The 21358-nt window shown below is 40.3% G+C and overlaps 1 protein-coding gene across 4 annotated transcripts in view; it reads right to left on the bottom strand.

Annotated features, from left to right (window-relative positions):
* Window positions 1-367: 367 nt before the first annotated feature.
* LOC130913171 (ATPase MORC2-like) overlaps window positions 368-21358 on the bottom strand; it is a 64518-nt gene continuing 43527 nt past the window's right edge. For 3 of the 4 annotated variants that reach the window (XM_057831542.1, XM_057831541.1, XM_057831544.1), the window contains 9 exons: window positions 16863-17105; window positions 14486-14728; window positions 14182-14256; window positions 12260-12341; window positions 4463-4601; window positions 4203-4370; window positions 3954-4047; window positions 1347-1535; window positions 368-1254 (listed from right to left, as the gene is read on the bottom strand). In XM_057831542.1, the coding sequence (XP_057687525.1) occupies window positions 1186-1254; window positions 1347-1535; window positions 3954-4047; window positions 4203-4370; window positions 4463-4601; window positions 12260-12341; window positions 14182-14256; window positions 14486-14728; window positions 16863-17105 (1302 nt within the window). In that variant the 3' untranslated portion in view covers window positions 368-1185. The remainder of the gene's footprint in view (window positions 1255-1346; window positions 1536-3953; window positions 4048-4202; window positions 4371-4462; window positions 4602-12259; window positions 12342-14181; window positions 14257-14485; window positions 14729-16862; window positions 17106-21358) is intronic. The other variant, XM_057831543.1, reaches the window with a different exon arrangement.

Consider the following 21358-nt stretch of genomic DNA (forward strand, 5'->3'; position numbering starts at 1 on the left):
AATGTGGAAAAAAAATCAAATAAAAATTGAAATAGGTAAAAAATAAATGTTTTAAATTGAAATAAGTAAAAAGTTAAAAATATATAAATTGAATAAAAATTTAAATAGAAGCATTTTAATGCCACTTTTAATATTTTGTGTATTTATTTATTTTTTGCACTCCTGATCCTCCAAACTGAACAGCACAGGTTTAAAAAAAAAAAAAAAAAAAAGACTGGGATCACTGCCAGCCCTAAATCAAAATTGATTGTATGACTAAAGCCGTCAGTGACAGCCAATGAGTGCTACTTGTGTCATACGGTGTGAGATCATTTGCTGAAGCAACAGTTTTTTCCTCACCTTTTTATATTTAAAAAAAAAAACAGTGTCGCTGAACCAGTTTTATTGTTGAAGATTTTTCAAAAATACAGAACCATTTCTCCCAACTTACCAAGAACACTGAAACATGCAAAGTTGAATAAAATGTTGAAATGCTAAAATATGTTCCAAAAGACATAACGATTAGAGTAGGAAAACTCTACCTTTGCATTAAACAGACTTTTTTCTCCAAATGAACAGAAAACGCGTTAACTTTTATACTGATAAAACCCAGTATGCATTTCATAGTGTGATACAGTATACTCAGTCTTCTAGTTGAGCTGGTCAGGATGGGGGAGTATAATGAACAAAACTAACATATTTGAGTGTACAAAAATAATAGTAAGTGTTTATATATGGACAGATAGAGTATTGGTTAGTCAACCCCAACTCTTAAAACACTGGGTATCAACGTGTCACCTGACAATAGCGCAAAATAAACAGCAGTTTTTTTTCTCACTGCCTTAAAGTGACTAAACTGTATTAAACCTACAAAGTTTAAAGTAAGATAGGATGGCTTCGTCACTGTTTAACAAATACAGAACAGTAGAAGCAGGTTGATAAAAAAACAAACAAACAAATGAAATCCACATGCTAAATAGAGGGCTGTCAACAATGTAAAAACAAAAATAAAAGACAAACACCAGAACGGAGTGTATGCTTACTGCTTAATAAAAGAAAACGGTGCATCTTTAACAATGAAAACATTCCTAAATGTTCACATGGAACTCAATTAGGAGTGCCGGGGGTGATGTAAGTATCATGGCTGTCAGTCGTTTAGTGAGAACAGTCTTTTTCCTTCTTGTTGATTTCTCTGGTCCATCCCGTTTAATCTCCTTTAGTGAGAAGGTCCTCAATATATGCATCAAGTTCATCATCGGTGTTAATGTCAATATCCTAGGTGAGGGGAAACAATTATTACTTTACATTCATCATCATTTCAAACACCACAAATAAATAAATAAATGCAATCCAGGAAGCTGTCCAACCTCTTGAACTTTTTGTAGAAGTGCAACAATGTTGGTCCGTAATTTTTGGAGTTTCTCATCTGCTTCCTTCAGTTTCAACTCTGTGCTATTGCTTTTCTCTTCCACAGCTTTGGCCTTGGCGTCTGCTCTGCTCTGGTACGAGTTGCACAGTGACTGCAGACCTGATTCGTACTGCTGGAAATACTCTTTCTAAAGTTGACAAAAGAATCAAATACATCACCGATAAGAAAGCACGGTACAACTTCACTACCACAGCAAGAAGTGCACCTCGATGAACAATGTTTCTGTTGAAAACTATTTCAAGGGTTAAAGCAGCGTGAAGTAACTTTTCAGTTTTGGTCGATTTTAGCGATGCCGGTGGACAAAAGCGGTAGTGTTTTGCCTTAAAGAGCATACGACACGAGAAAAAAAAGTCTTAAATGGCATTATTATGTGAATTAGAATCATATTTTGAGACGATTCGACTATATACAACAATTTAGCAAAGCGCAGATCACGAGAAATTGGTCTTTTAATCTGCCGGTTAGCCACGCCTACCATTATAGGGCTTTAGCGTCCCCAAGAGGTGGATGACGTCAGTGGAAGACTGGGCTCATCGGTTTTACCATTCAGCCCATTGAGGGGGAATTGTTCATAACGAGGAAAACGCGACGAAGAGAGCCGCAAAATGTCATTGTTTCAGTCTCTCTACTCCAATATTTTTACAGGATATTTTTTTTATCCAAGTATTTTTCCCCAATAGCTATATAAATGGCTTGAGAAGAAACAGCCCGTCGAGGGGGAACTACAGTGCCTTGCAAAAGTATTCGGCCCCCTTGAATCTTGCAACCTTTCACCACATTTCAGGCTTCAAACATAAAGATATGAAATTTAATTTTTTTGTCAAGAATCAACAACAAGTGGGACACAATCGTGAAGTGGAACAACATTTATTGGATAATTTAAACTTTTTTAACGAATAAACTGAAAAGTGGGGCATGCAATATTATCCGGCCCCTTTACTTTCAGTGCAGCAAACTCACTCCAGAAGTTCAGTGAGGATCTCTGAATGATCCAATGTTGTCCTAAATGACCGATGATGATAAATAGAATCCACCTGCGTGTAATCAAGTCTCCGTATAAATGCACCTGCTCTGTGATAGTCTCAGGGTTCTGTTTAAAGTGCAGAGAGCATTATGAAAACCAAGGAACACACCAGGCAGGTCCGAGATACTGTTGTGGAGGAGTTTAAAGCCGGATTTGGATACAAAAAGATTTCCCAAGCTTTAAACAACTCAAGGAGCACTGTGCAAGCCATCATATTGAAATGGAAGGAGCATCAGACCACTGCAAATCTACCAAGACCCGGCTGTCCTTCCAAACTTTCTTCTCAAACAAGGAGAAAACTGATCAGAGATGCAGCCAAGAGGCCCATGATCACTCTGGATGAACTGCAGAGATCTACAGCTGAGGAGGGAGAGTCTGTCCATAGGACAACAATCAGTCGTACACTGCACAAATCTGGCCTTTATGGAAGAGTGGCAAGAAGAAAGCCATTTCTCAAAGATATCCATAAAAAGTCTCGTTTAAAGTTTGCCACAAGCCACCTGGGAGACACACCAAACATGTGGAAGAAGGTGCTCTGGTCAGATGAAACCAAAATGGAACTTTTTGGCCACAATGCAAAACGATATGTTTGGCGTCAAAGCAACACAGCTCATCACCCTGAACTGAACACACCATCCCCACTGTCAAACATGGTGGTGGCAGCATCATGGTTTGGGCCTGCTTTTCTTCAGCAGGGACAAGGAAGATGGTTAAAATTGACGGGAAGATGGATGCAGCCAAATACAGGAACATTCTGAAAGAAAACCTGTTAGTATCTGCACAAGACCTGAGACTGGGACAGAGATTTATCTTCCAACAGGAGAATGATCCAAAACATAAAGCCAAATCTACAATGGAATGGTTCAAAAATAAACGTATCCAGGTGTTAGAATGGCCAAGTCAAAGTCCAGACCTGAATCCAATGGAGAATCTGTGGAAAGAGCTGAAGACTGCTGTTCACAAACACTCTCCATCCAACCTCACTGAGCTCGAGCTGTTTTGCAAGGAAGAATGGGCAAGAATGTCAGTCTCTCGATGTGCAAAACTGATACAAACATACCCCAAGCGATTTGCAGCTGTAATTGGAGCAAAAGGTGGCGCTACAAAGTATTAACGCAAGGGAGCCGAATAATATTGCACGCCCCACTTTTCAGTTTTTTATTTGTTAAAAAAGTTTAAATTATCCAATAAATTTTGTTCCACTTCACGATTGTGTCCCACTTGTTGATTCTTGACAAAAAATTAAAATTTTATATCTTTATGTTTGAAGCCTGAAATGTGGCAAAAGGTTGCAAGGTTCAAGGGGGCCGAATACTTTTGCAAGGCACTGTATCTGAGTTTGTTCTACATAATAAATCCTTTTTAGAATGTTATCTCGATTTTTGGCAGGAGCATGTCGATAACCTTTTGGGATACAAAGTATCACGATATAATCACCATTTCGATATTTTGTCACACCCCTACTGTAGGCTACTTCAAGATTGTTTTTGGTGCACTTGTGCAAAGTGTTTTTAATCCCACCAGAGGAAAGGCCACCAGCTCCTCTGCAGTCATGCCATTGACGTCATCCTTAGGAATCTGAAAAGCAGGCGGGAAGAAGTAACGCAGCATTGTCCTGAAAAGAAAAGCAACATAGGTGTCAGTCACATGTTCATCTAACACACTCCAGATTTAAAGGATTAAGGGTGTAAACTCATTCTTGCAAATTGTGGGCAAAACGGCTTTTTTTCTGTTTTCTTCATTGAAACGAGTGACAGGAGTGCCACTTACCTCAACATGGTGACCAGGCTCTCTGTCACCTCTCGACTGGTGCCAGGTTGTGTGGTATCTGGCTCCATGGCTGCAGAAACCCTCTCATTCTCCTGCTGGGTGTCAGGCGTCTGGGTGATGGGAGACGGCGGACGCATCAGGCGGACTTCATCGCTGCCTTTAAACACCCTTCACAAACATTCACAATCAATTAATTCACAATCAATTAAATAATACATAAACGAATTGCATTTATTGGATATTGGACAAAAAGTTTTCACCATCTGTCTTTCGGCGTGGCTCGGGGCACATAGTCAAACTTGACTTTCCAGCGAACACTCTGTTTGTTTGATTCCACAGCAACGACTTTTCCTGTGAACCACTCCTTATTGACACGGACTTCAACTAGCAGTCCCTTATCTTTAGAAAATAGAACAGAATCTTTGTGTCAGGACTGCCTAAAACCAACCATTAAAAGCACATCTGCATTTCAGTTTCTGGGGAAGCTTTGTGGTAAGGACTGACTGGAAGAAATGTAACTGAGACATGAGAAACAGTTCGAAACAAGGCTGTTGGATTAATCGATTTTGAACTGAAACCGACTTTTCTGGTTAAAATGTTAAAAACGGTCAAATCGGTACGTTCGGTTTTCAAAACCACACCATTTTAGTTTATCTAAGCCGCCGTAGTTTCCTTTGCATTTCCGCTTCATCCCACAAGAATGCACAGTCTTAAACGACAAGAACAATAACAACCATGGATACTGGCGATTCTGCTACTTTGCCCAGCCAACTTTGGACACAAATTGCATAAACCCAAGAGTAAGTGTATTATCTCATGATGTACTTAAAGTATTGTTGTACTAGTCCTTCTCAAAAAATTAGCATATTGTGATATAGTTCGTTATTTTCTGTAATGTACTGATTAACATTTGACTTTCATATATTTTAGATCAATTACACACAACTAAAGTAGTTCAAGCCTTTTATTGTTTTAATATTGATGATTTTGGCAAAAAAGTCAAGAAAAAACAAAAATCCCTATCTAAAAAAATTGGCATATTTTATCCGACCAATACGGAAAAATGTTTTTTAATACAAAAAAAGTCAACCTTGAATTAATTATATCAGCTATGCACTCAATACTTGGTTGGGAATCCTTTTGCAGAAATGACTGCTTCAATGCGGCGTGGCATGAAGGCAATCGGCCTGTGGCACTGCTGAGATGTTATGGAGGCCTTAAGCTCATCCACAGTGTTGGGTCTGGTGTCTCTCAACTTCCTCTTCACAATATCCCACAAATTCTCTATGGGGTTCAGATCAGGAGAGTTGGCAGGCCAATTGAGCACAGTAATGCCATTGTCAGTAAACCATTTACCAGTGGTTTTGGCACTGTGAGCAGGTGCCAGGTCATGCTGAAAAATGAAATCTTCATCTCCATAAAGCTTTTCAGAAGATGGAAGCATGAAGTGCTCCAAAATTTCCTGATAGCCAGCTGCATTGACCCTGCACACAGTAGACCAACACCAGCAGCTGACATGGTACCCCAGACCATCACTGACTGTGGGTACTTGACACTGGACTTCCGGCATTTTGGCATTTCCTTCTCCACACTCTGATTGATTTCCGAATGACATGCAAAATTTGCTTTCATCTGAAAAAAGTACTTTGGACCACTGAGTAACAGTCCAGTGCTGCTTCTCTGTAGCCCAGGTCAGGCGCTTCTGCTGCTGTTTCAGGTTCAAAAGTGGCTTGACCTGGGGAATGTGGCACCTGTGGCCCATTTCCACCACACACCTGTGCACGTTGGCTCTGGATGTTTCTACTCCAGACTCAGTCCACTGTTTCTGCAGGTCCCCCAAGGTCTGGAATCTGCCCTTCTCCACAATCTTTCCCAGGGTGCGGTCACCTCTTCTGGTTGTGCAGCGTTTCCTGCCACACTTTTTCCTTCCCACTGAGGTGCCTAGATACAGCAGTCTGGGAACAGCCTATTCGCTCAGAAATTTCTTTGGGTGTCTTAGCCTCTTGCTTGAGGGTGTCAATATTGGCCTTCTAGACAGCAGTCAGGTCGGCAGTCTCGCCCATCATTGCGGTTTTGAGTAATGAACCAGGCTGGGAGTTTTTAAAAGCCTCAGGAATCTTTCGCTGGGGTTTTGAGTTAATTCATTGATTCAGTTGATTAGGTTAGTAGCTTCTTTAGAGTACCTTTTCATGATACGCTATTTTTTTGAGATAGAGATTTGTGGCTTTTGACTTTTTTGCCAAAATCATCATTATTAAAACAATAAAAGGCGTCTGTAATGAATCTAAAATATACGAAAGTCTAAACATTATCAGTACATTACCGAAAATAATAAACTTTTCACACATATGCAAATTTTTTTAGAAGGACCAGTATATGTGAAGGAATTGCAGTGGATTGTCAAATAAAACACATAGCCTTGAAACGTTCAGCACTTCCTCATTTACTTCGGCTGCACATTAGAATACAGTAAAGGCCGAGTTATGCTTCCGCGTCAGACCTGCGTCATCAAGGAAGACCCAATTTACGACCCTGCGCCGTAACCTGTCTTCCTCCTTCTCAATTTTCTGACTTCGTGTCGCGTCAATGCGTGTGACGTAGTGGAAATGGACTGCGATTGGTCGTTTCCGGTTCAGCTCGAAATCACCGCCATTGTCAAACATGATTTTTCTACACACTTAAAAATGGACCAAGCCGACGAGAGTATCAACGAAGAGCAAGTACAACAACTTCTTCAATGTCTCATCAAGATTGCCAAATGGCAAGCAATTCATGGGAGAAGATTGCTGAAAATACGGGGCTGGAGGTCAGCCGGCGATTGAATAAAAAAATGGAAGAACCACCGAGAAAAGTATGTGTGTGTTCGGAATCGAATGGCCACACGAAGCGGTGACCCAGTCCGCTAAAAACTGCAGTTTTTTATCACTTTATGTCGTATTTTTGGTTGGTGTACTTCATCATTTATTGTGTACATATGTTTGCTGTGAGTCTGACTTATTTACATGTCACACTTCAAGTATATAAAGAATAAAGCACAGGTATGGTGTCAAAAGAGTTGTTTGCTGTTTAATTTTCAACTACAGTTCACACACTTGATACATCATCACTCATTGAGAGTGCCTCGTAAACTGCTGTATTTTAAGCCAAAAGAACTGTTTTGTTTGATAGAACAATTTGTGTATATGCTGCTATAGCAGATACATGATGCATTAAGGCCCCGAACTATTTTTAATTTGTCCGTTTTACCCTGGAAACCCCCGTTTACAGATGTCACGCAACCACTCTTGTTACAACATAGTAATAAAAAGTAATTATATTTATTACTCAAAATGTCTAATTTTTCAGTTTAGAATCAATGTCAAATATTTCGTTTAAAAAATGACTTTAAAAAATTCTTCACTTGAATATTATAAACTTAAACAAATTATGTCACAATGAAAAAAAATGGTGTCTGTAAATAAGTCACGGATATCTACCTCATTACTATCGCTTGTTTTTTTTGTTACTGTCGCATTTTCCCTGATGTCAGATGATAAGTAATCGATCCAAACAAAGAACAATTTTTGAAGGAAAAAAAAAAAAACGTTTAAAAGGGTAAATATATGAAAAAGAAAATCTCGACCACTCCTTGATGTCTGCGATTTCTGCATCGTGACCCTTGTTATATTACCATGTTTTACCCTTAAAATCCCCCCAAAATCCAGCTGTGGCCATTCACAGCTGTGTCACTCGGTGATACATGTATGTGACAATGTCTCGTTAAAATCATGGCGTCTTAAATTATGCTCTCGCGTGCTCTCACCTCTAGTTAGGGTTTTGCCGTTTAGAAAAAAATTTTTTTTTTTTTTTTAACTGCACTCCTGTTCAAAAAAATGTTCCCCCGGAAGATTGAGATTTTAAGCTTTCCAATAATGTATCGCATATGCATATATGACAATTTTGCAATTTGGCCAAACGGGGGGTCTCAGAGCGGAACTCCAAGTCACCTGAGTGTTTTCCGCCATATACTTATAATGGGGAGGCTGCCATCCCAGAATGTGGGTCACAATCATGGAGAAGAGCGCCAGACCCGGCGGCATGGGCGGGCATTAGGGGGTCGGGCCCGCCCTGAGAGACTGCTGTGCTCGCCCTAGCTTGATTAGATTGTACTGTGTAATTTTAACTAGTGTTGCACCGATACCATTTTTTGGCCCCGATACCGATATCTGGCTGTGCAGTATCGGCCGATACCGATACCATACCGATACCACCCCGATTATATATATATATATATATCATTTTTTTCTTTCTTTTCTTTTTTTCCCCCAAAGAGCTACATAATTGGATGTGAAATCATTGCTATCAAGGCTTTGTCAGGCTGTTGCTTACCTTTGCAAAATAGGAAAAAGTACACTAAACCCTAGTAGACAATAGTTGAATAAACCTTCCGCTCTCAAAGGCCAAAATAGTGCTAAATTTGTGAAATTAATAAACAGGCATGCAAACTGGTTAGGGGTGAAAAAGGTGACAAAATAACATGGACACACGGCATGAGCGGAAAAGTGCATTTCATAGTGCAATCAGAGACATCTCGAATTAAACACAGTACATAATAATTTAACATATACAAGTCTAAATCTCTCAGCCTGAAATCAGAACATATAAGACACATTAAGTAGCAAATTATACAAAATCTAAATTATAAAATATACAGTATGTCCCATTTGCATTAAGCAGAGAACAACTTTACTCCCGTCTCTCACTTTTGTCAGTCATTTGTTGTCACGAGAAGAGAGTGGCGGTGATAGGTCTGGGTCATCGGACTAGAGCAGGGGTCCCCAACCTTTTTTGCACCACGGACCGGTGTTATTTGGGTCTTTTTTTCACGGACCTGTGTTCTGACAAATTTTGAACCCCATCAAAAATTGCAACGACGTGGTTATGCGCGCGTTAAACATACCTGCAAAATGCGCAAATGCAGCGATTCCAAAGTAAACACTACAAACTTTCTTGAAAGAAAGGAATATTAACTTACGTTTGATCATGGAAGGACTTGTAGAAAAGTTCTCCTCAGATTCATCCTGCCATGTAAGCTGCACACAACAGCTGCACACCGCGCTCACCATTAACAACTTCGCCTTGTCATTAAACATTGCTTAAGAAGCCCGCTTCACAAAGATACGATGTTGGACATTGTTGCAAGGTTTTCAAAGCTCTTGTCGCGATGTCAGGATATTCCAGAATGACTTTAATCCAGAACCTCGGTAGAGTTGTTGTCTCAAATGTACGTTTAATAAGGTCGCCGTCATTTGCGATCTCTCTGTTTATTCACAAACGGGTCACGAATCCACTTCTTCGCAGTTCGTGCGTCTTCGAGGTTGTAGGCTCGTCAGGTGTCCTTTCCGCCGTAAAAATATCCTTTTCGTCGTAAAAATATCTCCAAAGACGTCCGTTTTCCAGTTATCTTCGCTCGTGTGGGGGCTAATTATTTCCGGGAACAAATGTGCTGCGCCCGCGGCCTAGTAATACGTTATTATCGAGGACAAGCGCACATAGATATATTATATACACAAACAAGATGTACTGCCTGCTGTCCAATCAATGGATTTCTGTGACGACATTTTAATCTATTCCGTAGTATTATATCTAGAGTAGACAGGGATATTGGTGTGTTAAGCAGGGGCACAGGGTTAGTTCGGCCAGAATGCGGTCGTTATTAGATTATTATTTCTGTGCGGCCCGGTGGCAAATGCACACCGGTACCGGTCCGCGGCCCGGCAGAAGGGGACCCTTGGACTAGAGTGTAGTTTTGAGCATGGACTACGGTTTTGAAGTTAACGGTTTCACTCGCTCGTTGACAGACACCCCCCCCGCCATCGCCCCATTTTTTCCTCCTCGGATCTACGTGATTCAGAAAAATGACCCATTTTGATTTCAAAACGGCGAAATTTCGCCGAAAGGTGGCAAGTTTGCATGCCTGAATAAAACATGTATAATACTAGCCCAATAGTAAGAAAGTAAAAATAAATTCATAATAGTAAACTCTGAATGAACTGAATAAACTTTTTGAAACCTCTCAAAGTCCAAACAGTGCAACTTTCATGAAATTATTGTCACATTCTGCTGCTGGTTAGATTGTGTTTTGTTGCTGGGCGTGGCACTTGAATCCAATGCAGGCTCATCAACGCAGCATTTAAGCACGGGTGATCTCAGAGAAGGCTGCCGAGATATTTGGCTTGCTGATCGCTATTTGACATCTGGCACAATAATCTCGCTACATTTGCTTGTTATGCCCCTGCATTGGGGTTTTCTGTTAGTGTGCTGCTCTCGTTTGTAACCGCTGCCTATCGTCTTAGTTTGTCCGTCGACCTGCTGTCACGGACTCCTTTTGTTATTTCTACTGTCCCGCGATCGCGTGTTATTGCTGCTTGGTGTTCACGTGTCATCACACAACATAGAGACAGAGTGTAGTGAGCGCCAGGAGGAGAAAAAGGCTGTGGTCAAATGTTATAATAATGGACCGGTAAATGGTCTCAGCGCCGTCTTTGTTGGTACTTGCCGATACCGATACCACCATTTCGGGCCGGATCGGCGCCCCCTGCCGATACTATCAGTATCGGTGCATCTTTAATTTTAACACTCACACGGAGAGGACGAACCCTCTATTCCAGTGTTTTTCAACGATTGTGCAGACGCCGTGAGAGATCGTCAAGTGTGCCGCGAGAAATTATCCAATGTCGCTTTATTTATTTATTATTATTATTTTTTTAAAAACATCGTCGGGCAAAGTTGCAGTAGGAGGGAAGGAGTAAGCAAAAAGTTCTCGGTTGTGTGCAGATGAGCGAGGCATTTTTCGTGTTGCGTTCAAAAACTGCTTGGATTTCTAGCCATCAGCCACCTCCTCTCCGCAACAGCGTGGACCCCAGCACGTCTACTGTTCATCATTTGACTCGTCAAGTGTCGATATACACAAAAGTGTCTTTTCCATTTTATCCATATGTGACGACCGTCAATCCGCCCTCTGTGTTTTATTCCAATACATTATCGAGGACAACAAGGTGGGTGATGGCTAGAAATCCGAGTAGTACTTGAACGTGACATGAGCAGCTATCTAGCGCCATGGCGCCATAAAAGCCTAAATGTCATCTCCAAATGAACACCCGTCGCCTCAGAACAAGTCGATGGACTATTTTGTTCGCCTTCGTGAAAAGACGAAGTTTTTCAAGCCTAACTGCTAAAACGTTTTTTAAAAATAAAAACAGAGACTGAGAGCTGTTGAAGAAGATTCCTGCCAGTTTTTTCGCTTTGTGTTCATCTTAACAGGCTCAAGTTTCACACTGAGTAAGCATAAATACTGAGAAATTACTTTATAATTAAATATACTGTACAGAAAGGAATTTTCGAACATTTTGGTGTGGTGTGTCGTGAGATTTTTTTCCAATGTAAAAATGTCCCTTGACTTAGAAAAGGTTGAAAAAAAACTGCTCTATTCATCCTATCTTGATCTGTCATTCAATTCAACCAATCTGAGCAGCGAATGAAGGCAATTTCTAGCCAATCACAGATAAGGGGGGCAGGCCGAGTAGCCGGCCATTTGGTACTGCGATTGGATAGGGATTGCTTCGGTCACAGAAATGGCGATTGAGCGGCTCCTCTGTTGCTAATTCAAATTGGAATGGGCATCCGTGTATTTTTCAAGAAACTAAAGATGAACTCAAGCCATGACAAAGATGCGGCCGAAAGTCAACATGAAGGGAAAGCGCTGCCACCTCCTGCAGTTTCACTGACTGATACCATAATCAGAAAATACAACGGGTAAAAACGCCACTAATCAGGCTAAATATACGTTGAAGAAGTGTGCCCCCCCCCCCCCCCCCCCCCAAAAAAATGTAATGCCCCCCCGTAATTTCTTTCTGCAGTCTGCAAAGTCTGGAGAGCGCGCGATCGATTGTTTAAAAAAAAAAAAAAAAAAGTCTGATATTTTATACACTATTCATGTCATTATATACTAAGTCATATAGAAATGGCACAATGTTGATGACAACAAACAACAAAATCTTCTACGCTCAATTTGATACCTTTCGAAGCATTCTCTGGTTCTTGCTGTAGTGCCTTCACCGGTGCTTTCTCGGGCGCCTTTTCTGGCGCCTTCTCTGGCACCTGCACAGGGAAATGTATCCCAAATCAAACCATATTAAGGCATATACAGTGGGGAGAACAAGTATTTGATACACTGCCGATTTTGCTGGTTTTCCCACTTGCAAGCCATGTAGAGGTCTGTAATTTGTATCATAAGTTCTCTTCAACTGTGAGGGACAGAATCTAATACAAAAATCCAGAAAATCACATTGTATAATTTTTAAATAATAAATTTGTATTTAACTGCATGAAATAAGTATTTGATACATTACCAACTCGTAAATATTTCGGCTTTTAGTTCTTTTTTAAGAACCCCTCCTGTTCTCCACTCATTACCGGAAGTAACTGCACCTGTTTGAACTTGTTACCTGTATAAAAGACACCTGTTCACATGTTCAAACAAACAAACTCCAACCTCTCCACAATGACCAAGACCAAAGAGCTGTGTCAGGACATCAGGGATAAAATAATAGACCTGCACAAGGCTGGGATGGGCTACAGGAAAATAAGCAAGTAGCTTGGTGAGAAGGTAACAACTGTTGGTGCGATTATTAGAAAATGGAAGAAGTTGAAGTTGACGGTCAATCTGCCTCGTTCTGGGGCTCCATGCAAGATCTCACCTCGTGGGGCATCACTGATCATAAGGAACTACACGGTAGGACCTGGTCAATTAACTGAAAAGAGCTGGAACCACAGTCTCGAAGAAAACCATCGGAAACACATTACGCCGTCATGGATTAAAATCCTACAGCGCAGGCAAGGTCCCGCTGCTGAAGCCACTGCATGTCCAGACACGTCTGAAGTTTGCCAATGACCATCTGGATGATCCAGAGGAGCAATGGGAGAAGGTCATGTGGTCGGATGAGACCAAAATTGAACTTTTTGGTCTAAACTCGGCTTGTCGTGTTTGGAGGAAAAAGAAGGATGTGTACAACCCCAAGAACACCATCCCAACCGTGAAACATGGAGGAGGAAACATCATTTTTTGGGGCTGCTTCTCTGCCAAGGGTACAGGACGACTGCACCGTATTGAGGGGAGGATGGATGGGGTTATGTATCGCCAGAACTTGGCTGACAACCTCCTTCCTTCAGCGAGAGCCCTGAAGATGGGTCTTCCAGCATGACAACGACCTAAAGCACACAGCCAAGGCAACTAAAAAGTGGCTCCGTAAGAAGCATCTTAAGGTCCTGGAGTGGCCTAGCCAGTCACCAGATCTGAACCCGATAGAAAATCTATGGAGGGAGCTGAAAGTCCGTGTGGCCCGGCAGCAGCCCTGAAACCTGAAGGCTCTGGAGAAGATCTGCATGGAGGAGTGGGCCAAAATCCCTGCTGCAGCGTGCGCAAACCTGGTCAAGGACTACAGGAAACGTTTGGTATCTGTAATAGCAGACAAAGGTTTCTGTACAGAATATTAAGTTCGATTTTTGTGATGTATCAAATACTTATTTCATGCAATTAAATGCAAATTTATTATTTAAAAATCATACGTGATTTTCTGTTTTTTTGTATTAGATTCCTTCCCTCACAGTTGAAGAGAACTTATGATACAAATTACAGACCTCTACATGCTTTGCAAGTGGGAAAACCAGCAAAATCGGCAGTGTCTCAAATACTTGTTCTCCCCACTGTAAAATTTGAATGCAAATGGATGTACAGACATGTTCAATCCATGTTAGTGAAAGGTGTGAAATTGCAGTGAATTTCAGGCTGAAAGCATCTTGACTGCTCAACACAGAGTTAGGAGAATAACGGCTCCACCTCAAGTGGGCGTTATAATAACCATCTTAATAATTAAAAGTTGGAAAAAGCCTCAAGCCAGCTTAGGAGAAGCAAAGAGTTCGAGCGAGGGGTAAGGGCTACCTTGGGTTTAGCAACAGGGCTCTGTCGTGGGGAAGTAGCTACTCCTTTCTTCGCAGGCTGTGATTGTTTGCTAACCTGTTAGGTTCACAGCAGACGGGCTTTGTTTGAGCTTGTAGCGACAGCTAGCGTAAAACTAAGTTCTTTCTTTGATAGCTTTCTTCAATGGAACAGATGGCAATGAAAGAGAACTGATGCTGGTAGAGTTTAAGCAAGCAACACAGTCGCTGATGCAGTTATTCATGCATGCGCACATTCACTTTGGCCAAAGTGTATATTCATCTTGATCATATTTACTGATGTTTACCTCGTCTAACTTTCCACGTTTGGCGGGTGGGACTTTCTCCACCGCTTTAGCCCGGTTACCAGCCGCTGTGTCCATCTTTGACTTCTTTGTCTGGGGTTCTTCATCTTCACTCTCCCCAGTTCCTTCTTCTTCCTCTTCCTCTTCTTCTTCCTCTTCCTCCTCATCATCATCACTGTCCTCTTGCACAATTATTCTCCTACGTTGTAGTGCAGCAGCAGGTTTAGCTGATGCTTTGGTGAGTGTCTATAAAAGAAAAAAGTTTACTTTTTAGTAATGAATTTCATGCTAATATAACACATAGACTTCAATATCAGTTGACGGGAACCTGGGCCGCTCCGTTGGGGTTTTATTTTCAACAGTGTTGTTAATCTTACTTCATCAGGGTCCCCCCAGAATTGATTAATCTAAATTCAAGACTTTTAAGACCTTTTTTAATGCCATTTCAACTGAAAATTAATACTTTTCTTGCACCAATTATTTAGATCATATTGAATCATATTAAATAAAGCACTGAACAGCAAATTTAACCTCAATAGATTGTTTGACAAAAGAATGCACATATATTGAAGATACAATTTAAACACATTTAAAGTAACGTTATAAAGTCTGTCAGAATTTTTTTAAACCCACACACGCACACAAAAACTTAAAATTCAAATATTTTCAAAACCAAAGCAGCTGGCGACTTAAAACCAAAACAAGCACCCCCCTTAGGCATATTTGAGTCTCCATGAGCAGCGGCATCAAAAAAAAAAAAAAAAAATTCAAAGTTGTTCCCTAATAAAGTCCAGATTAATCATTTTTTATATAAGTCTAACAAAACTTAAAATGGCTATAAAATTCTCAGATTTTACGCTAGATGTACAAAAATACCCAAATGCAAAGATAATCACCTATATTTTCAGGATCAATAGCAATATTTAATATACCATTTGAGTTTTTGCCCAAAATAGCAAGTTTTCAACAGCTAATAAATCACTCAATTTTCAGATCCGAAACTTAAATACTTGAAGAAAGCATGCAGAATCATCTTAATTTTAAATAACACCATAACAAAAGCAAATGTTGCATTTTTCTAAATGCAGACTCAACTTATTTAGGTTGAATTCTGATGTCACTATTGCCTCAGCACGCCTTGCCGGCTATCTGGCCCTCGTCGTTTTTAAGACTGAAATGTTATATAAAACACGTAAATGCGGATATTTTTTTGTATGGAACCACAAATGTCTAAATTACAACTTCTTTTGCCACCCTCCCCCAAAATGGACAGTTGGCAAAAAAAATTACCTGATTATTTGAATGTAAAGTTACGCTATTGTGTATTGATATAAAATCCAACATGGCGGCCATCACAAAACACTGCTTTTTAAGTTAAAAATTCTTGTAAATAAATGTGTAAATCTCAGAATTTCTATAGACACGAACGTAAAAGAGTCTAGATTCTTGGTTAAAAGCAAAAAGGAACAGGCAGTTATTCATTTTACTTAAATATTTCAAGCTAAATTTATGCTATTTTTTTCCCATTTATTTTATTTTTTCACGTTTCAAAGTGCATACATGATGCTATTTTATGCATTAATTACCTTGAATCCACGACCAAATCACTCGAGAGACACTCCTACCTGCTTGTATGTAGGGCGATTATTTTAGTAGTCGATTAATCAACGAACTAGTTAGTTTGTTAGTTGGATAGTGAACATAAAAAAATTAAATACCTGGGCTGAGCCCCAAACAGTATAAAAATAAATAAATTAGTACAACAAAAGAAAAACTGGCTACATCACATAGCAAAAGTCCGCTAGCTTAAATGCTATAAAAGGCTAACTTTTTTTTTTTACAAATGGTTCAAACACATATTACCACAAAAAAAACTGCTAAATATACCTATAAACTAAATTACAAATGCTTAAAAAAAACATTAGCGCAAACAAAAACTTAGCATATGTTGTTCTTAACAGGGAGCAGCTGGATTCAGCCATGTGAAATGAGTTATGTCATATTCACTGTTGCCACTACAGGACAGTTTATCCACAAAAATAACTAAAACTAAATGCAAACACTTTAAAAATAAACCATTACAATGACACTCTCATTAAACGAATATTCGAAGCAGCTAAATTTAATTTGAATCTTTTTTTGTAAATGAAGTACTCCAGTTAATCGATGAACCGTAGCAGCACTACATGTATGCACTAAAAGTTCCGTGCCGTTTTCACTTAAATCCGGCATTAGGACGTGTTTGAGTTTATCGCAGTAAAAGCTACCATGACGCTCTGCCTGGCCCGGCCCCCTAGGGAAAGCCGTGGCGCAATGTCTGTAAGAGCCGTCTCATCAACTGATAGTGAAGTCTATGTATGAGTATGACATGTATTTTTACCCTTGAAGGGCGGCTTGGTGGGGGTGGTTTGGAAGGTTTGGCAGTGGGCTTTCCTGCGTGTGACTTTGCCGTTGCTTTGGCTCGGGATGGTTCAACCTTAGGTGGAGCAGGGGGAGGAGCAGGTGTCCGCGTGGACCGCTGAGTGACGGCGCGGGGTGGAAGAGTACTCTGTGGCATCTTGAGGTGAGCTGGCAGCGGCGGTGAACGGGGGCGGGTCACAGACCTCTCTGAGGAGCGACTCGCCTTCAATGGAACCGTTTGGGGTGGAAAAAAAAAAGAAAAATTGTTGCAACAACAAAAATACTGCTAAAATAATGTAATATTAACATAACCATAAAACATACAGTGAGGAAAATAAGTATTTAATCTCCCACTTAGAAATGAAGGTCTGGTTTGAAATTTTCATGGGAGTTGCTTGTCCACTGTGAGAGACAATCTAAAGCAGACATGTCCAAAGTCCGGCCCGGGTGCCAAATGCGGCCCGTGGTCAAATTTTATCTGGCCCCCAGCCTGTCATAAAATCAATAACTTCTGGCCCACACTAGAGCAGGGCGGTAAACCGAAAATTTACCGTCACCGAAATTCTTCACGATGACCGACGTAATTTTGACCATGTCGGTAAATTCGGTAATTTAATAAAACAAGAAAATATAGTCTTTTCATTCCGCTTTGACTCTGTGTTGTTCGTCTATGTTCCTTACTGTTTAAGAAAGCCGTCAGTGTGCTTACGTAGGGAGTCACGCGGTCATCAGGAAGCCAAACAAACAGAAGCCCGGTAGGCTAACGCTAGTGGCTTACGCTACAAGCAAAACGTGATGGAGTGTTGCTTAAGGGAGGTTCGCCAAACTTTCGCCAGACATTCAGTAGACTCTTGGTGGCATCCAGATGGGCTTTCACCCGCTGTCCTCCCTTGTTCTCACGATTTCCAAAGATGGTGCTTTCAGTGCTTTCTACTGGTAGCCAGGCCACAGGCTAACGCTAGCGGCTAACGCTAGCGGCTAACGCTAGCGGTTAACGCTACAAATGAACGTGGTGGAGTCGGATAGCGGCTCTAACCTTGTCGAAACGGCTAAACTTAATGAGTGGATTGGGCACGGACTGCATCTAGCAATTACTATGTCGCGTTATTTTTTATCTGCGTGTGATTTCTCTGATAGCTTTTGTGATGGTAAAGCATTCAGCATAAAATACAATCCAACAGTGATGACCGATTAATGGCCCCAGCTATTTTTCTGTATGTGCTTAATTCTGTGTCATTATTGCTATCATAAAATCTTAAATGTTTCATTTGCAGAAGATTAACATAGCTTTAATGTGTGTGTGTCTGTTTGGGGGTTCATGTGTGCGTGCATGTATTAAAAAATGCACTGGAGGAAAAAAAAAACCTGAAACCATGAAGTAAGCACTTGTATTGAGTAGTTATGTCACAGCATCCATTAACAATAAGTTGTCTTTTGAAGTGTACTGTTCAGGCTACAATTCGTTTGTGTTACAATGACATGTTTGCACAGGCATATTGATTTTGACAATGTACATTGTTCAAGCCATACATGCTGTCATAAATGTTCATAATTGAATTCTTATTGTTTACAATACATTTTATATATGTTTAGACTGCATGTACAATTGTTAAATACATCAAATTGAAAGCTGGTAAATAAATCAACGAGAAACTGTTAATCTGTAGTTCATGAATTGATTCAGATTTTCAAATGAGAGAACAGTCCGCTTGGGCTAATTTATCGTCATTTATCGTTATCGAGGTAAATCTGTTCAATTTACCGTGATACGTGTTTAAGGCCATATCGCCCAGCCCTAGCCCACACACAGACTTAATAAATTGGTCAGCAGTACTGCTACCAGCATATGAAGTAGCTTACACACTAAATGCTGCTCCTCATTTACCCACTACAGTGGTACCTCTACATACGAAGTTAATCCGTTCCAGGAGCTTGTTTGTAAGTCGAAATGGTCGTATGTCGAGCAGGATTTTCCCATAGGAATACATTATAATTCCATTAATTCGTTCCACAGCCCAAAAACCTGCACTAAATCCTTAAAAAATACTGCTGGTACTATTACAAATGGCAATTACATATAGCAAAACAAATAAATAATAAATAAAAATCGGATTAATAATATAATAATAATAATAATTCCTTTAATAGTGTAACGAAATGGGTTCTAATAAGGCGGACGTTTTTTTCTGTAACTGAAGGCACCACGGCGCTGACGTGACAAAGAGGGAGGGGAGCGGGTGAAAGTTTACTTTCGCTTTCAATGCTTTCTTGAGAACATCGTCAATTGCGGCAGACAGCAGGCGTTTTGTGTTGAATAAGTTGTGAAAGAAATGCTGAAAACGTGGCGAAGCTGGCGATTTCTCTGGAGATGTTACCACAATAAGAATTGTCAGCTTAACTTATAAAGACTGGCGAACGATGGTCGGAGGAGGACCGTGGAGATGTATTGTTGAGCCATTTCACGGATGCCCACCCTACGCTCTTATTTTTCTGTCATTTGCATCTTTATTTAGAAGGTAAGCGTCAACTTTTTCCTTGTTTCACCACCTGTACCAACCTTTTCTGAAACCTGTGTTGATTTGTCACACAAGAAAATCCGCCGTGCATTCGTCTGCGGTGCTGCCATTGTCGTCGTATTTCGAGCATGTCGTCGGATGTAGAAACAAATGGCGAGTCAAATTTTACGTCGGATGTCGAAAAGTTCGTGTGTCGAAGCGATCGTATGTAGAGGTACCACTGTAAAAGGAAGCAGCACCACAAGCAACATTACCTCGTGTTACCCTTTATTCCCAATTTTCTAAAATGGCGACAATCAACAAAAAAAAAAAAAAAGAAAGTTGACTGTGACGGCCGACGCTTCAAGGATAGGTGGAAATTGGACTACTGTATTTCTTCACTAAAATACGCAACAACTGTGTCTGCGTCATTTGCAGAGACAGTCGCTGTTTTTAGTTCAATGTGTGGCGATATAACCAAACAAGACAAGCTGACATGTACGACAAGATTACAGGGAAGATACGTAGCGAGAAAATGAAGCAAATTGAAGCTAGTTTAATCTATATATATCGCAAGAGCCCGAGAGTCGAAAGAGAACGCCACAAAGGCTGGTTGCGAGATTGTTGAAATAATTAATTAAAAAGAAATAAAAAGCAAATATGATACACAGAATACCTTGCTAAAATTTGCTTAAATATATTGTTCTACGTAAAGGACGTCAGCCAAGGTCGGCCCCCCACATTTTTACCGCACCATTTATGGCCCCCTTTGGAAAAAGTTTGGACACCCCTGATCTACAGAAAAGAAAAAAAAAAAAAAATCAGTGTATGATTTTTTTAAACAATTCATTTGAATTATGCTGGCGCAAATAAGTATGTGAACAGTGGTCTGTTAGCTGGAGTTCTGAACCTCAAAGACCTGTTAGTCGCCTTTAAAACGTCCAACGAATAAGTGGTGGAATAAGAGGTGGACTTTTTGAGTGACTTTTTGACCAGTTTGATGCGGTTCACTGGATATAAACACCTGCCCACACCATACAATCAGGAAGACTCCTATAGACCCCAATCATGCGACGTCACAACTCCGCCCCCCTGACTGGTGCCGCCATATTGTCCGTCAGCTCATTGTGTTTACATATTACCGCTACGTACATTCCTCCTATTACTGCGTGTTTTTCTGCTTGTCTAAGGAATCACCGCCTAGTAAACAAACTATGGCTGTCAAAATTAACGCGTTAACGCGCGGTAGTTAATTTTTTACATTAATCACGTCAAAATATTTGACGCAATTAATGCACATGTCCCATTCAGACAGTATTCTGCCTTTTGGTAAGGTTTACAGCAAGGCTTTTTATGCTGTCTAACAGCGAACTCTTGTGGTCGCTTTGCAACATGGTTTATTGTTTTCTTGCCAGTTCAATATGGCTGCAAGACGTCTCTGTTGTGCTTATATGATCCTTGGACAAGATTTGTCCTTAAGTATGGTTGTTGTAAAGAATGTACATATTATGTTAAGAAGCGAAATTTTATATTTTTTGTATGAGACGCTTTTTGTTTATGTTTAGTGAACCTGTATAGCGTGCTAAGCTAACGTTGTTGCTAATGCAATGCTTGTGTACTTTTTTTTGTAGCTTTACGACGGTCTAAAGAGGACAATGGTTTGAGGCCATTTTATTAATAAATCAGATGAAAAAGGAAGAAGTCTGATTATTAAGGCGTCGTTCACTAGCTGTCTAGCTTTGGAAAAAGTAGACGCTTCGGCGTGAGGACAGCATAGACAGATTTAAATGACAGTAGAGTGAAATGCCCACTACAGTCCTTATGTACCGTATGTTGAATGTATATATCAATCTTGTGTCTTATCTTTCCATTCCAACAATTTATTTTACAGAATATATATATAATTCACAGAAAAATATGGCATATTTTATAGATGGCTTGAATTGCGATTAATTGCGATTAATTACGATTAATTAATTTT

This window comes from Corythoichthys intestinalis, chromosome 3, assembly GCF_030265065.1.
Source record: "Corythoichthys intestinalis isolate RoL2023-P3 chromosome 3, ASM3026506v1, whole genome shotgun sequence".
Lineage (NCBI taxonomy): Eukaryota > Metazoa > Chordata > Actinopteri > Syngnathiformes > Syngnathidae > Corythoichthys > Corythoichthys intestinalis.